The following is a 17,189-nucleotide window of genomic DNA, read 5'->3' on the forward strand; positions in this document are numbered from 1 at the left end:
GACATTGCCCTGTTCTTGAGTTCAGGAGATGGCGCCAGCCACCCAACCGGAGATGTCCTCAGTGTCACCGCTGAAAGAGAAGAGGGCTGCCAACAGGGGAATCCCGCCACTGGGAGCGTACAGGGATGCCACTTCTGTTGTTCAGTTGTTTCAATCATGGCCAACTCTTCTTGAGATTTTCTTGGCAGAGATACTGCATTGGTTTGCCATTTCTCTCTCTAGCTCATTTGACAGGAGAAAACTGAGGCAAACAGGGTTAAGTGACTTGCCCAGGGTCACATAGCTAATAAGTGGTTGAGGTCAAATTTGAACTCAGATCTTCCTGACTCTAGGCCCAGTGCTCTATCCACTGTGCCAACTAGCTGCTGAATGTTTAATATTATCCATAAATAAAACTTCTTTAAAAGCCACTGGGATCAGGAGGCAGCTGCCCAATGGCTAGGGAAATGGAGAGTGACAGACACATGGAGATGGGAGGAGAAAAGAGGCAGGTGCAGTTAATGAGATCATTCGATTTCTGCTTCTTCCCATTCTCATGGCATCAGCTGCCAACTCTAGGTCAGTGGCCCTCACAGCTCTGCTGAGCCCTGGCTGCTTCGTTGCTGTCTGATTCCTCATGCTTGCCTGACCTTCCTACTAGTCTTGATCCTTGCCTCGCTCCCCCTGTGTAATGGGAATGTAAAATTTTAAGATCTTCCCTGCCCCTAGGCTAAAGTGCACCTGGAGCCTGGGGTGGGAGGATTGTTTTTCAGTAGATAGTTTTTGATTGGCCAGTGGGTCCAGAAGGTTGTTATATTCTCTGAGCCAGGAGAAGGCTATATAAGTCCTGATGTGTAGCTTTGTTTTGGGGCTCACTTTGAGAAGTGTTCTGTGATTTGATCAGATGAAATTCTGGGAAGCCCTTGTCCAGAGCCCCCCGGCTTTGAAACCCAGATATTGTTTGGTATGAATGTAATGGTTGGACAGTTTGGAAATCTGTCTACTTGATCTGTTTCTCTGTCTTGATAATTCTGTCTGTATATTCTGAAGTTCAGGGTGCTGACCTTTTTCCCCTGAACAAGGTAAATGATACATGTTTGACTGATTAAAGTAAGCTTGTTAACCCATTTTGAGTTGCTTTCCTTTATCAAAGCAGATCCAAGAACCTGTGTTGGTAGCCACCCTGGGGATGCTGGGGTGCTTGCTGATATACCCTGCCCATTGAGTCCCTGCCAATCCCAGCTGGCTCTGCCTTTACGTTTCTCTCATCCCTCACTTTTCCATCATCCAGTCGTTCTGGTGGCTACTTCCTTAGCTCATTGTTTCTTGCCTGGACAATTGTAATGGCCTCTTTGTTGGCTCCCTTATGACCGGCCTCTCCCTTCTTCAGTTCATCTTCCATGTAGCCAGCCAAGCAATCTTCCTATTTTTACTTGAGTATGGGGGTACAAAATGCACGTTTGTCTTCATCCTACAGAAAAGCAGCATGCCCTTGTTTTCCAGGCTATTGGGGAGAATGGAGAATTCCTTGAAAGAATGTAAAAAGTGCCACAAAAAAGTAAAAGAGAAAATGAATGTGACGGAGAAGAGAGAGGGAAACTCTTCCTTTTATCAGAAGGAGAGAGGGAACAGGTCCATGACATAGAAGAGTGTGGGCCCAAAGGGTTCCACAGACATTTATTTAGAGGCTTTTCCTGTAGAAGAGGTCTCTGTATTTCTGAGGAGGAAGCAACTTTTTGCATTCTGGAGAATGATGACACGGACCCTCGGTCCATTTCAATGAGGGGCCATTGGCCATTCAGTATGGGCCCAAGGAAGAAAAGCAGAGCCGTAGATGTTGGTGACTCCCAGAGGGAAGGCTCCAGGTGGCTCTTGGCCAACCTGGCATAAACAATGGGAAGGTCTCCTGCCTTCCCAGGGCTTATAGCTAGAGCATGAGGAAGTGGTTCCTAAGGTCTGTCTAACCTGACCACCCCAGCTCACTCTGGTGATCCAAGTAAGGACCAGTGAACCCTCCAAAAGGAATCTAGAAAGCATGGCTAAAGTTGAAGAGCCTAGGCATGCAGATGGGGCCTTGGCCACCACTGCTGAATGAAAAGAAAGGTGGATTTGAGGAGGGAGCAGCTGACTAGGGTGGCATCTGAGAATCAGGAGGCTTGGCTAGAAGAAGGAGGGGCTCAGAGCTGCCAAAGGCATATTGGTTTGGAGGCTGGTGAAACAAGGGCCTTGCTACCCTGGAGACAAAGACACGCACAATGTAGGAAGGAGGCTGGCAGAATGTGTGAGGACTGGGAATTCTCAAAATGTATCTGAGAGATAGTAAGGAACTCTCGTCCTTAGGTGGCTGCAGGCTAAGGCAGAGGCAGAGGACCCACACCCAACTATGGATGCTAGCAAGGTGACCCAGGGGTCCTCAAAAGACAGAGCCAATTTGACCTTGGAGGTGACACTGAGACTGGGGGGGGGGGGGGGCAGGGATGGAAGTCACAAGTGGGATGGATTCCTGGAAGGATGTGGCTTAGTTATCAGGTACAGAATAGAGAAAAGAGCCCTAAGAGTAGCTTTATTTATCAGTAAAACATCCAGGAAAGTGGGGGAAATGGGGGTATGAGCAGTCACAAGAGCCCCACTCCTCCCAGGATCCGTGAAGCTCTAAAGACTAGAAAGGGCCCACAGCAGCCATTGAGACCAGTCCCTGCCTGGGGAGGACTCTATTCTACCAGATACCAGTGAGATGGGTCCTTTGGGATTGGGGTGAAGACCTTCAGTGGCAGGGAGTGCCCCCCAAGGGGCAGCCTAGTACTCTTGGGTACAGCTCTCATTGTTTGAAGGCTTATTCCTGACCTTCAGGTTTTTTGGGGAGACACTATGGCACAATGGCTTTGGAGTTCTACTCCTGCCTGTGACCCATAGCTTTCTGCTTGTGCGTCCCCTCGGGCAAGTCACTTAGCCCTTCTGAGCCTCAGTTACCTTGTCTGTAAAAGTGAGGGTTGTACTAATGGCCTCTGGGATCCCTTCCAGTCTGCCTGCTCCTATTTCCTCTTTCTCTGTCTCAGTCTCCTCATCTGTAAAATGGGGGTGCTGGACTAGGTGACCTGCAAGGCCCTTTCTACATCTACCTAGAAAACAGTTCTACATCAATGATCCCATGGCCTTCTCTGGGCCTCAGTCTCCTCATCTGTAAAATGAGGAGGTGGCCTCCAAAGCACCTTTTAGCTGGGGCTCTAATCTCAGTCAAATCCTAATTTATTCACACCAAAGAATGACTAATCAGTCCCACCTAATCACTGACTTTTAGTATAATCATAGGAAGGGAGAACAGTAAGTGGGAATTGGGCCCTCACCCAGGGATGGGCGGAATCCCAGCCCACCTCCAAGCCCACCCCAGAGCATTCCCTCTGGAACCTGCTTTACCCTTAGCCTAAATTGATTTATGGAGGTTGTTTTCCTTGGCCAGTGAATCTGAGCATGACTAAGCCTTTTCGTGACAGCCCAGTGTAATAAAAGAGGAGCGGCCAGGCCAGATAAGGTTTCTACCCTGGTGCCCTCAGGGGAAAGAACACCCAGGAACTGGGAAGCATTCCAAGGACACACCTCTGCTTCTAGTTCATTTGGCACCTGGAGCAATCATTGAGTCCAGGAGGCAGATGGGGGCCCATGGGGGTGGGGGCCTCGCATGGCCAGCCCGGCCTTTCCTTGGCTCTGGTCACATGGGCAGCGATAGCCCGTGTGGTCAATAACCTGAACGAGCCCCCCACTCAGCATGAGACCACTCTTGCACCATGGGGAGGTCCGCTGCGAGGCTGGCTGGGAAGTAGGGAGACACAGGGAAGCTAGCTTTTCCCTCCAAGCCTGTCTTCTGTAGCCATAGTGGAGAGCATAGTCAGGAAGTCTCACCCTCTGAGTTCAAACCCAGCCTACTAGCTGTGTGACCCTGGTCAGGTCACTTAACCTCTGCTGGCCCCGTTTTCTCATTTGTAAAGAGTGGGGATAACAATACACCTAACTGTGCAGGGTTGTTGTGAGGAACAAAGGAGATGATAGTTGCCAATCGTTTATCACAGTGCCTGGCATACAGTAGGGCTGCATAAACCTCAGCTCCTAGGCTTGAGAGAATTGAGGGCTGCAGCCCTTTGTCAGAAGAGCGGTGGAGAACCTCTCTCTCCTCCAATCCTTCCCTCTGGGCATGCACTGAACCCCTCATAACTCTTCATTCCACATGTCCCAGCCAGGTGGAGTTGGCCAGGGTCCTGTCACCCCTCTGGTGTGGGCCAGTGATGCAGTGGGGCAGGGCTTTAACACAAAGGCTAACCCTCACAGGGCTAAGCATCAAGGCTGGAGGAGGTAGCTCCTGGAACTGGAACCAGGAGCCCCTTCCAGCTCCTCTACCCACAGGGTGCTGCACCCATCTGCAGACTGCCTACCTCCCTCCTTTCCCCCAGAAAAGCCTAAGAGACTGACCAGCACTGTTCAAACCTGGGCCAGAGGGAAAGGAGGAGGATCCAGTCATAAAGGAAGCCACAAGAGACCCCTGAGCTTTACCCAGATGCCTCCTGTTAAGGGGCTGCCCCAGGCACTGAGCACTGAGTGGCTGGGGACTGGTCCAAGGTTACACAGTGTGTGCTTGTCTCCGGCCTTCCTGCCTGCTGAGAGGGCCCTGTCTCCACTCTACTCCACTGCCTCTCAATGGGTAGGACACAGAAAACGTGTCCAAACAGGGCTAGCCACGCCAGCCTTTCTATAGGGCTTTAAGCCTCCCAAGGCCCTTTTCCCTTGTTATCTCAGGTTATCTTTAAAATAGCTTTGTCAGGCAGGTGCAATTGTTATCCCCATTTTACAGATGAGGAGACTGAGGTAGACAGAGGTCAAGTGGCTTGCCCATCGTCACACAGCGAGTAAGGACCTGGGGTGGGATTTGAACTCAGGTCTCCTTAACTCCACACCCCTGTGTGTGTGTATATATGTAGGCATCATCTATCTGTGATAATACATCCTATGAAATCCAATGAAAGCTTAAAATTGTGCTAAGACTTTGGGGACCTGCCATGGGGTGTGTAAATGCATGGACATACATACATGCACAAACATACAGAAGGAAACAAAGGCAAAGTCATTTTTTGGGCTGAGGGGAAGGACCCATGATTGGGATGAAGAAAGGTCTCCTGTAGGAAGGGATCTCTGAGTATGGCCGTGGAGGGAATGAGGAAATTCCTGCAGGTAGAAAGGATGCACACACACCTTTGGGACTACGTGAGCAAAGGCCCAGCGGCAGCCAATGGACAATCTTTCCAGGGAACAGTGAGGAGCCACCTTGGCTGGAAGGTTGAGTCCAAGGCAGAAAGGCCTGGAAAGAGGGTTTGGAGCCAGTCTGGGCAGGGCCTTCAATGCCAATCCGAGGAGTTAGCTCACAGAGGCAGCTGGTGGGGCAGGGGCTCTAAGCAGGCATTTCACAGATGTTTGGGAAATGGGTTTGCATGTCTCTCTCTCTTCTTTTTCTTTCTTTCACTTTCCTCCTTCCCTCCTCTCTCTCTTTCCTTCTTTCCTCCCTCCTTCTTTCTTTTTCTTTTCTTTCCTCCCTCCCTCCTTTCCTCCTCTCTTTCCTTTCTTTGTTGCTGTTGTTTTTAACCCTTTTCTCCCACTGCCACATGCCATAAGTCCATGTCTGTCACTGACAAGTAGAGCCCTCAGTTTCTCTACCAAGAGCTGCCCCCTAGACTCGGATTGCCTAAGCTCAGGGCAGAGTTTCTCAGGTCTTGCTTCATGTTGCGAGGGCAAATTCAAGGACACACCAATATTGTGAACATTGCTCATCCCGCACGGATATGTAGGCAGTATGGCCCAGTTTTGGGTGGCAGTGAAGTCCACTGTCCTTCTCCATTACCTGAATACAGATCACCTTTGTCTCCATCCCAACACTGCTAAGTTTGGGGCCCAGAGCTCTGAGTTATACTTCTCTCCTGCCCAACCCTTCAGAAGGGGGCATACAAACCCTGAGTCTGGTCACTGCTCAATTCCATTTTCCTGTGGCCCATTTTCCAGGGTCCCCCCAGCTAAATCCTGGGCACACAGCTCTCGCTCCAGATAAAGTCCATTTTAACCTGTCAGGCAAAGCTGACTGAGTTACCTCCCCTATACACCAGAGATGATGCACCCCCTCAACACAAACAGGCATTGGCCCCATTTGCTTGAAATCCTGAAATGTGGGGATGCCCAAGCTTCATCTTGTCCAGATTAGAGCAGCCCTCCGGGCTGAGCCTCTTAGACTGTCCTGGAGGGTGAGGATGGTGGAATTCATTAGGGGCATTTAGAGTAAGGAATTGAGAACAGCAGCACCCAAAGAGTGGTCAATGCTGGGTCAGTGCTAACTTAGAGAAAGGTCTGTAGGAGAGTGCCCCAGGGCTCTGCTCTTGGCCCCAGAGACTTGGATAAAAAGCACTTCTTAGATGCTTTCAGGAGAGGTGATGAATGCACTGGATAACTGGAGTCAGGACTCAGATCATCTTGGCTAGGCCAAGCAGGAAACAAGTCAGATGAGGAGGGCCAAGGCCACTTCCCATGTGGACTCGGCAGATGGGGTCAGACAGCAGGTCCCCTGAGGGGGCTCCCTGGGAGCAACTAGCCCAGGACCCTCCTACACAGGAGGGGATGCTTCCAGAAAGCAGAAGGCACAAGTGGGAGAGATGGCGGCTACACCTCGTCTCAGCACTAGGAGCCCTGGTGGAAACTGCAAGGAAATAGGTTGAGGATGGGGTCAGGAAAAGCTTCCTGTGGATGAGGGCTGTTCCAGAGCGGAGTGGACTGCCTGGGGAGCCAGCGGCTTCTCCAGCCCTGAGCAAAGTGGTCACTGAGTCCTTCAGTGTGACCCGGCTGCCCATTGCACCCAAGGGCTCATCTTCCAAAGCCATCTCTTTTATCATTTTAGTGCTGGCTGTGGGGTTTTCTTGGCAAAGAGACTGGAGAGCTCTCTTCCTTCTCCAGTGGATCACCTTTTGTCAAAAGCAAAAACCAAAACCAAACCTTAGTAAAGCATCTGGTACTTCATGAGTGCTTGTTGATAACTGACTGACTGTTTGATGGTTCGGGGAAAGGCTAGATGCTATGACCTCCCAGGTCCCTCCCAAGTCTGAGGCTTCCCGATTCCCTCTGTCCCTCCTCAGTCCTATGACACCTTCTTCTAGGGCTGCGCTTCAGAACTTTTGGGAGTGTGTCTTGGACTCTTCCTTCCAGCAGCCTGGTGAAACCCAGGGGCCTGGTCTCAGAAGACACACAGGATTACAGAGGAACCAAATCCAGTGAAAGACAGTCACCAAAGTGGTTTTCAAAACAAATTCATGGCCCCGGGGTAAAGAACTTCTGCTCTGGGCTCTGGGCAGGGCACAGCGCTGCATCCTTCTACTCAACTCCTTGCCCCTGGTCAGGCTGAAATGGCCCTTTGGGAATGGGGCTGTGCCCAGCGCTGCTGCCTTCCCTCCAGGTCAACCTGTGAGCTGAATCCGAATGAATGCACAGAGCCAAAGCTCAGGAGCATGAAGAACAGGGAAGGAAAAGCCAGTGTGGCCCGTGTTCTCCTGGGGGGGCCAGGTGCCAGTCCTGCATGCCTTCTGGGACCCCCAGCAGCACTTTTCACCTCCCTTGGCTGCCTCAGTTTCCTCTTCCTTAAGACGAGGGATTGGATGAATCCAGTTCTATTCAAAAAGCTTGTATTAACACCTGTGCTATATGTGCAGGGCACTGCTGGCAAAGCAAAACAGCAGCACCTTTGCCCCAAGAAGCTTACATTTCAGAAAGCCTAGTTTTGGCCTGGGGCGGGGGGGCTGGGTTCGAATCCTGTCTCGACTGAGACAAGCGGCTTCCCTTTTCTGAACCTGTCTCCTCCTCGGTCAGAGGCAGGTGTGAGAGGAGATGACCTCTAGCCCATGGTCTGGGGCTGAACCTGCCTGGACCTCGGTTTCCCCATCTGGAAATCTCAAGTCTCTGTTCTTATAGAGCAGGATGGCCCAGGTCCTTCCCACCCCCCATTTTACAGATGGAGAAACTGAGGGCAGTCTTTATGCACTGTCTCGGGTCTCCAGAAGGCGAGCCCCCAGGAACGCCAGAGCCAGGCCTTCCTTTCCTCTAGGAACGCCCCTGGGCATCAGCCCTCCCCTCCGGAACAAGAAGGCTTCACTTCCCTCTTCCAGCTCGGTAGGGGGCGGCAAGGAGGCCTCCAAACTACAACCCCCACAAGGCTCCGCGAGACGGGCTCGTGCTCCTCCGGCGTCAGGCGCGGCCGCGCGGCGCGGGGCACTGTGGGAAGCGCGCGCAGGCGTACGGGCCGCCGAGGCCACGGGCGCCCCGAACCAAAATGGCGGCCCTCCGCCGCGCCCTCCTCGTTCTCTTCCCGTTGGGGTCGTGGGGCCGGGGGGCAGGGCGTTAGCGGTGAGCGGGCCCGGGGTCCGGGGGTGGGGGGTGGGGGGCAGCGGGGTGGCCGCTCTGGGAAGGCGAGGGCCGGACCGGGGCATCTCCACCCCCATTCTCCAGGCGGGGAAACTGAGGCCCCTGGTCCGGGGTCACCAACCGACGCCGACGCGAGCCCCGGCTCTGGCCTCAGGCTCCCCGCCTGAGAGGCCGGCGGGGGCAGCCGAGCAGGGCTTTGGGGGGAGGCGGGGCGGCTCTGGGCTCGTGGTCTGTGTATGGGGGAGGGGGGGCGAGTGGGCGGGCTGGGGGCGGGGCCGCCTCTGGGTCACGTGGGGGCAGATCCTCCCCCCCCTCTCCCCCCGGCCGGGGGTGGACCCTGAACATTGCCTTGATGTTGAAACATTGTTGCCCGGCTGTGGTCTGGAGGCCCTCCCCCGCAGTGCCCCAGTCCCGGGAGAGAAGCCCCGCGCCGCAGAGCCACCTGAGGCTGGAGGGGGTCCCGGCAGGAGGGCAGCGCGTATTTAGCCTCCCCGTGCTGCCATTTGACCAGCCTTTGCCCTCGTGAAGCTTATATTCTAATGGGGGGGGAGGGAAGGCACCAGCAGCTGGGAGCATTATGGGGAGGAGGAGGGAGAGCATTGGCCCCAGGGAGGAGATGGTTTATTTCGTGTTTAAGGCACAGCGTGTGGGGAGGAGAGATGGTCAAGTGGAAGTCTGAGAAGGGGAGGGTCCAGACACCCAAGGACTGTATATTGGATCCTGGGGGCCACTGGGAGCCACTGCAGGTTACCGAGTAGGGGCAGAGGTCGAACCAGCCTCTTTTAGGAAGAAGCCTTTAGGGGCTGAATGGGGGGAGGACTGCATGGGGAGAAGTCTGAGGCAGCTGGGCTTGATGAGGGGAGGGGATGGGGGGGGCAGAGGAGAGGAGGGGGCCTGAACTAGGGGAGGGGGCCTGAGCTAGGTCCAGGATGAGGAGGGGCAGAGGAGGGCGCTTTTCTTGAAGAGACAAACCTTGGTGGCAGGTTGGCTATTTGAGTGTGGGGTCAGTGGAGAATTGAGGATGGTAACAAGATGCCAAGCTTGGGTGCGTGGGAAGATCGTGGGACCCTTGACAGTTTGGGGAAATTAGCAGCAGGGGAGGGTTTTCTGGAAAAGACAATGAGGTCTGCTCTGGACCAGTTGAGGGGGCTGCTCTGCCATGTCCAGGAGGCATTTGAGAAGTGAGCAGAGAAGGGCTGGTGGGAACTGATGGGATTGAGTGGGGTCCTGTGCAGGGAGTGGAGAGCCCACATTTAGGGAGCTTGGTGATCTTGCACAGGGATGTGAGCCAAGGGCCCTGGGCCTCATTTGGAAAAGGAAACTGCCCTCAGTGCCCGAGGTCTCTTGGGGGTCTAGATCTGCAAACTTGTGATCGTTTGGGAGATGTAGGTGAAGGGACACTTGGGGCGCAGTCTCAGATGGGCCATCTGTGGGATGTTGGGTGGGAAGGAAGCTTGGAGACGTGGCCAGTGCCATCATTTTGCAGGTGGAAGGTGCTGATGCTACTGTGGTGCCTCCAGTGCCTGGCACATAGTAGGTGCTCAAGGTCACATGTCTTTGCGCTCAGGTCCCTGATTCTACCAACCCCTGGCCTTTGGCATGTCCCATCATCTCGTGCACCTCCCACCCCCAGGGCCAGACTTCTTGGATCCTTTCCTCTCTGTCCTATGTCCCATGATCCTCAGGCTCTCTCTTCTGACCTTCACACGGGAGGTTCCAAACCAAGACCACCATTGGAGCAATCCTAGTCTCTGGTAGCTTGCCCTCATAGCCCAGCTCTGGAAGCCTGGTACCCTGAGCTTCCCTGGCAGATGAGGGGGTGAAGCAGAATAGCCTAAGACTCCTTCAGGGCTTTGTGGGGGGACTTGAATGGGGTTAGAGAGACAAGGGATCTTCAGAGCCCTGGGGTCCAGCTTCCTCCCTTTGCTGCAGAGAAAATGGCAAATATTCCCTTTCTAAAGGAGGCCTTGAGTCTGTACGTTGTCCTCTGTTGAGGCCTGGGGTGTCTGGGGGAAAGGCCTTTGCAGAAATGAGCAGTAAATGAGCCTGTTTTTTTGAAGGGTAGCCCGGTGCCTTCATAATGTTTGGGGACTTGTTTGAAGAGGACTTTCCTTACATCCCAGAGAATCACATCGAGAAAGGGTCGAAATCTAAGTACGTGGATCCAGAGCCGCCACCCCCCCGGGGTGCCACCAACCTGAGTGGCATCCAGAACCAGGGCGGGACTTGCTACCTCAATTCTTTGCTGCAAACTCTCCATTTCACCCCAGAATTCCGAGGTAGGATCTTACAGACATCTTTTTTCATGTCCTTCTGTCCACATGGAAACCTAGACAAGTGGACCATCAAGGATGCTGGCCCCAGAGGATCTGGCAGCCAGTCCTGCCCAGGTGGCTTTAGTGAAGACCTCTCATCAACCTAGGCCTCAGTTTCCTCCCTTGTAAAGTGAGTGCCTCTGAGGTCCCTGCCACCTTTCCATTCACGCTCTTCTTCCCAAGGACCGTGTCTGCATTTTTGGTGGTCTCTGCAGGGGCAGAGTAACTGTCATGTCTCATTGTTTACTAAATTGGATCTTGGCCTTCACTGTTAACACAGGTCAACTACTCTAACATATAAGGTAACCAAGCCAGGGGGTCATGGTGCCTGTGCTTAGGAACGTTTCTGTAACCCTGAAACAAAAGGGAAAATAGGCTATCTCTCACGAGCCTGTCTGTCTTGGGGTGGGAGGGGAGCAGGGCTAGGAATTGTTCAGGCTGCAGCTGTAGCCAGGTGTCTCCTGAGTCCAGCCCCCCTCGTGGCTCCTGAGTTGCCTGCTACCCTTGGTACCCTGGAGCCCAGCATGGGTATCGGGGCAGCATCGGAGCCAGCAGGAAGAGGGTTTAGGGTTCAGGGTCGTCACCAAACCAGAGCAGAATAAGTCTGATCTGAATGGTGAAAGGCCTCCTTGTCACTGTCCAGCGCTTCCCCTCCTTCCCCCACTGCAGCTTTGGTGTAAACTGAGGGAGAGCCTAGAACAGCAGTGAGGCTCTTGCTGTGTGTGTTCTGAGCCTGTTGTCACCAAGAGGCTTCACTGGGGAGCCCAGGGGCCCTTCTCTGGACCCCTTCTCAGCATCAGATAGAATACAGAGGATGACAAGGGAAGCCCAAAGTGGGGCAGAAATCAGGATGGATTGTTTTCCCCATCCCTGGCATTGATCTGTGTACCCCCATCCCTGTTCAGGACTCTAGTCTGGCCCACAGGAACCCTCAGGCCTTGCTCACCTGCCTTGTCTCAGAGTCCTCTGAGGGTCTCCCCTTTGTGCCCCATGCTGTCCCCAAGGCTTTGGTGGGCCTTCATGCTGCTCTCCCCTTCCCCTCCAGATGCTGCTATAGCATCCTGTAGGCGTTGGCACACGTGTGTGCACACACATGTACAAACACACACATGTACATATACACACACTGTCACACACATACATAACACTATGCTCTCACATGTGTGTACTCATGCATATTCACACGTGTACACATACACACGCACACAGGTACAGTCATGTGCGTGCACACATATGCACACATGTACACATACACACACTGTCACAACACACAACATGCTCTCACCCGTGTGCACTTACATGCATACACACACTGTCACAATACATAACAACATGCTCTCACCCATGTGCACTCACATGCATACTCACACATGTGTACATACATGCTCACACAATACACAGCATGATTTCATGTGCACTCACACACTTGTGTGCATATGCACTCTTAGACATGCATGCATACGTGGACACTCACACATATTCTTAGAGCTTTACCATTTCAAAGCCTACCTTTTTTCCTTGGTTTCTTGTGAGGAGGGCCCAGTGAACATTCTTATTGCCATTGGAATGGCAGGCCATAGTAAGGAAGGTGTCCCAGGTGGGCCCAGTGCTGTCTGTGGTCCTGGAGGCTGCCAGCTTGGGAGGCACCGCACTTCCTAGTTGGAGAGCTCTGTTGATGCTGGGAGGATTCCTGTTTGAGTCTGAGCCAGTGGTCTCTCAGTACTGACGGGGATCTCCTTGTTGGGTTAGACTCTGGGAGGGAAAGCAATTTTCAGTTCCTGAGGCTTTCCAGGATAGATTGAATCTATTTTCCTGAGCCTTCTTTTCCCTTCTCACCCCATTTAAATCCAAAGGCAGCCGGGTGCCCCAGTGGATATGGTGTCAGGAAGACCCAAGTTCCAATCTAGCCTCAGACATTTCCTAGGCCACGTCTGTAGGCCTCTGCTTCGTCATCTGTAAAGCGAAGATAATGATCATGCCTCTTTCTCAGGGTGGTTATGAGGATTGAAGGAGAATGAGATGATATTTGTAACGCACTTAGCACGCGCTGAAACCCTGCATGTGTGCTAGTGGTTAGCATCGCCGTTCTTCCAAAAAGGGAGCCCCCTCTGACAGATTGCACCCCCAGCAGGGGCAGACACGGGCTCTGTCCCAGGGGCTCAGCTATTGTGGAGCTGGTTATTTAAGCTGAAGGTCCACAGCCTTCTAGATCTCAGGCCATTTTGTCCAGCCCTCATTTTGCAGAGGCAGAAACTGAGGCCCAAAGAGGCAAAGGGGCTGGGGGTTGGGACTCCCCCCCTCACTCCGGGGGATCCTCCTCCACAGAGGGGTTTGGGGACAGCATATGAGAGCTGTCTTAACTCTTCAGGCTCCTGAAAGAGAACTCTCATCCCTGGAACTGCCTCTTGTCTCAGAGACAGTCTGAGTAGGCCCCTCACTCTTCACTGCCCTAAATGTCATTGTTTTTTCAGAGTGTTTTATTTCAGAAGTCATGTCTCCTTGCCACACAGAGGCTGTGGAGGAGGAGACCTCTCTTCCTCCCCCCCTTCCCCCAGCCTCTGCACACTGATGTAGAACAGCCTGAGGCTCAGAGGTGACCCGAGGTTCTTGCTTGCCTTTTCTTCGCAGAAGCTTTGTTTGCTCTGGACCCAGAAGAGCTTGGGTGCTTGGAGGACAAGGATGACCCCGATGCGAAGGTACCAGAGTCTTCTCTAGATTCCCCAGGTGTCCCCAAGTCTGCCAAGCAAAGCACTTTGAGGGCAGGGAGTCCGAGGCTGAATCGAGGACAGGCTGTTCCTTTTCTGAGCTGCCACTTTGATTCCTCCTCCTCCCCACAAAGTGCCTCCCCTTTGCCCTCTGTGAGAGCTATTGCCACACTTAACTGACCATTCCTAGAGGACTTTTCTAAGTTGAATTTGGCTAAACGTGCCCTGTTCTCCTTTCTTGTCCCAAGCACGGTATCTTTAGACCCTGTGTCTCCCAGGTAGGAAAGATAAATGTGTCTGGGCTTTGCCTCATTGCCAGTCAGGGTGTCAGAGGCACAGAGGGAGATGCTAAGTTTCCCTTGCGTTTTTGTTAACTCTTGAGTGGATCTGAGAAAGATTCTCAGGCATTAGTCTGAGGGGAACAAAGTGATATCACGGAAGGGATCAGAAGGAAAGGCCTTGTTGGGCTGGGGAGGCCTGACCGATGACCTGCTGGTGGACGTGTGGCAGCTCGGAGAGGAGAGAGCTCCATGTCACTGAACAGCCAACGTCGGGTCCAAGAACCTAGCATTTTGTGGAGACTTGGTGCGCCTTGCCAATGAGCTGGCTTAATGCAGCCCAGACCCCTGTGCCCTTGCTAGACTTCTCCCAAAGGCTTAGCTTCTGAAGAACCAAAAGGACTGGCATTAATAATCCAACGTAGAAGGCCCTGCCTGGCCCAGCATCTGGACTTAAGTGGGATTGACATAATCAGTCTGACACATAGCATTTCCAAGCTGGAGGGGAGCTAGGACACCAAATACAGCCCCTGTCAGGTGGCTGGTGAGAGGGGGGAGGCCCATTTGGAGAGCAGGTCATATGAAAACCACCTGAAGGGGGGCCCCCTGAGTCAGCACGGAACATGGCAGCCCCAAAGCCACTGTCATTGTGGGCTTTAGGAGGTGCCAGTTGACCATACCCTGCTGTGCTTAGATAGATTCACGTGGAGGAAGGATGCTGACAGATGGGAGCATTGTCACCAAGGATGTGAGTGCTGTTTTCGAGATCTGAGAGTCTGGCATGGGACTTACCAGGCGGGTACAATTGTGATACCAGCTCATGGGCTCATGGGGCTGAGGAAAGCTTGTGTACCCTGGGTGGGGCTGGTGCTCTGTCGATGCCCACTCCCACCTTGTGTGTTACACACCCACAGCCTTGAGCCTTCACACGTGTGTGTGTGTGTGTGTGTGTGTGTGTATGTATGTGTATGTGTGTGTCTTGGTTTATTGCAGAAGGGAGACCCCTGGGCCAGGAGGAGCAGCATTTATGGGCATGAAAACTAGTGCTGTACATAAAAAGTGATAAAAGGCATCTCCTATTAAGTATGCCCTTAGTCTGCCCTCACATGCTGAGGCCACATCTTCATGATATTTGCATTTCTGAGGCCTGTCGAGCATATGGTTTGTGCATTGTAGACATTGGGGTAAGGGCTGGGCCTGGGCCTCCACCTTCCCTTGGTAAAGGGCACTCATTCTCTCTGCTATGCATGCTGGTGCCCATTCTACAAATTATAGGCTTAGAAAGCTGCCCACAGCCTTGAGAAGTCATGTGAGTTGCCAGCAGGCATCAGAGGCAGGGCTGGACCCCAGGTTCTTTCTGACTGTGAGGGTCAGCCTTTGGCCTTCCTGGGGAGAGCATGGGGCTACCATCACTCAACAGCAGCATCGTCATCAACTCCCTTTTATAACTTACATTTTGTGTCTAGGCATTGTGTTTCCTGACTGAGTGGGAACTCTCCCCTTCCCTCCTCCAGGAGGGACCCTGCTGTTTAGCCCAGTGGTAACTGTGGGGCCTCTCCAGGGTGCTCTGGGGAAGGGCTGCCTGCTTACACAGGGCCGGATAAAATGGCATTTAATGACTCGGAGACAGTTGTTTACTTTGGTTATCGGCTGTGATTTCCCTGGGGTCTGACTGTCCTCACACCCCCAAAGCTGCCCCAAGTTTACTGTCTTCATTAGTTGATGGAGCTGAAGAAGTCACTGCTCATTGGCCAAGCTCTCTGGTGATGTTTCTTTAACTTTGGCCCACGAACGACATACTTAGCTTCTCAAGCAGGAAGTGAGTCCAACTCCTCTCAATCTCTAGAGGCCCAGAGAGGGCACAGGGAGTGTGTGGCCAAGCTCTCCCCAGAGCGACTCTTTAGAGAGTGGAGAGCTGGCTAGAACCACATGAGCATTTGATAAGTGACTGTGGGGAGGGAGCAGTGTTCACCACCTGTTGGTCGGGGGCCCTGCTTCATTCATTATGGTGCTAGAATGACCCCATCTCAGGGACAGCCAGTGCTGGCCCCACCTGTGGGATGCCACTCCCTCCCCACTGCTTGTTCTTGATGCTGATTTCTAGGGAGGCCTTCCTTCCCTGTCGTACATCGAATGTCTCTGGGCTCAGACCAAGTTGAGAGGTTTGGGTTGCTTCTCTAGGGAAGGACTGAAGCCACTGAGTCCAGCCCCCCCCCCCCCCCCATATTACAAATGAGGAAACTGAGGCGAAGGGAGGTTGTGACTCCCTTGCCTGGGGTCTCGGCTAAAGTGACAATGTCATTCATCGACTTTTGAAGCTCAGACTTAACTTTCACTTGTGGCCCCTAGCATAGGGACCTGTGGATGATTCTGACTTAGTCTCTCCAGCAGATCTGGGGCCTAAAAGGAGGCATGTGCATATCGTCCTTCCAGGTGCGGATCATCCCTTTGCAGTTACAGCGGTTGTTTGCTCAACTCCTTCTCTCAGACCAGCAAGCAGTGTCTACCACTGACCTCACCAACAGCTTTGGCTGGAACAACAGCGAGGTGGGCAAGTGCAGCATGTGTGGGGTGCCAACCTCAGTAGCCTGTTGTAGGCACTTTAGGTGCAACATACCCAGAGGAGCAGAAGGGACAGTGTCTTCACACCATGGGGGTCTTCCTCTGGTGGCAGGACATCTTTGACTTGTCACTGGAATGTGATTGGGGCTTCCCAGGTTAGCCTGGGGTCTCCTCTTCAGACCTTGCCTGGGTGGGTGCCGACATGGGTGGGAAGAGGGAAAGGGGGAGAAGAAATAATGGCCAGGTCAGGCTGGTGGGGTGAGGCCCCAGAGGGATTCCAGAGGCTGGAGCCCTGATCTGGCTCATAGAAGGTGACCTTGAAGGGGATGGGGAAAGAGTATGAGATGGAGAAGCAGTTTCAGGCTACTTCCAGAGCTCCTAAGGGCTGGGCTTGATGTCTGCCTTGGACACATAACCAGCTGGGAGACTCTGGGCAAGGCTCTGCACCTCTCAGTGTTGCCCAGAAGGTGCCACCCTTCATTGGTAGATGGTGTTTTTGCTGGGCCGCAGGGAGGGACGGGATGCCAGGGCTTTGCATCCCAGGCTCCTTGGGTGACCTTGGGAAAGGCCCTTCCCTTCTCTGGCCTCTGTTCCCTCATCTGTGAAATAAGAGGGCTGGCTGGGCAAATGAGCAGCACCGGATGTGTGGACCTCCTTTCAAAGACATGGCGTGCTGCTGGCCTGTGGACACTGGGGGATTCCTTTCTTTTTAAACTTCTTATTAGGGAAGCCTAGAAAACTTCTCTGGTATGTTCTACCCGTTTGATGCCAAACAGACCTGGGATTTCCCAGATGTGGAAACTCCCTCTACAAGTACAGGTTGGCACCCTCTCTGCTAGGTAGGGTGAAAATTGTCTAAGTCCCTGAGTAGAACTTGAACCCTGTCAAAGCCCATCCAGGTCTTTGCTGCTTGG

At 53.1% G+C, this 17,189-nt stretch overlaps 1 protein-coding gene across 5 annotated transcripts in view; it reads left to right on the forward strand.

Moving 5' to 3' along the window:
* Positions 1-17,189, forward strand: part of USP40 (ubiquitin specific peptidase 40) — a 411,887-nt gene that overhangs the window by 334,821 nt on the left and 59,877 nt on the right. Inside the window, exons 2-5 of one of the 5 annotated variants that reach the window (XM_069103094.1) lie at positions 8,316-8,397; positions 10,476-10,694; positions 13,359-13,426; positions 16,147-16,260. In XM_069103094.1, the coding sequence (XP_068959195.1) occupies positions 10,496-10,694; positions 13,359-13,426; positions 16,147-16,260 (381 nt within the window). In that variant the 5' untranslated portion in view covers positions 8,316-8,397; positions 10,476-10,495. Of the gene's footprint in view, positions 1-8,257; positions 8,398-10,475; positions 10,695-13,358; positions 13,427-16,146; positions 16,261-17,189 lie in introns of those variants that run through there. The other 4 variants (XM_069103092.1, XM_069103096.1, XM_069103091.1 and 1 more) reach the window with 4 other exon arrangements.

Source organism: Petaurus breviceps, unplaced genomic scaffold (genome assembly GCF_028583685.1).
Source record: "Petaurus breviceps papuanus isolate PSGF00001 unplaced genomic scaffold, PetGlider_PUasm1.0 567, whole genome shotgun sequence".
NCBI lineage: Eukaryota > Metazoa > Chordata > Mammalia > Diprotodontia > Petauridae > Petaurus > Petaurus breviceps.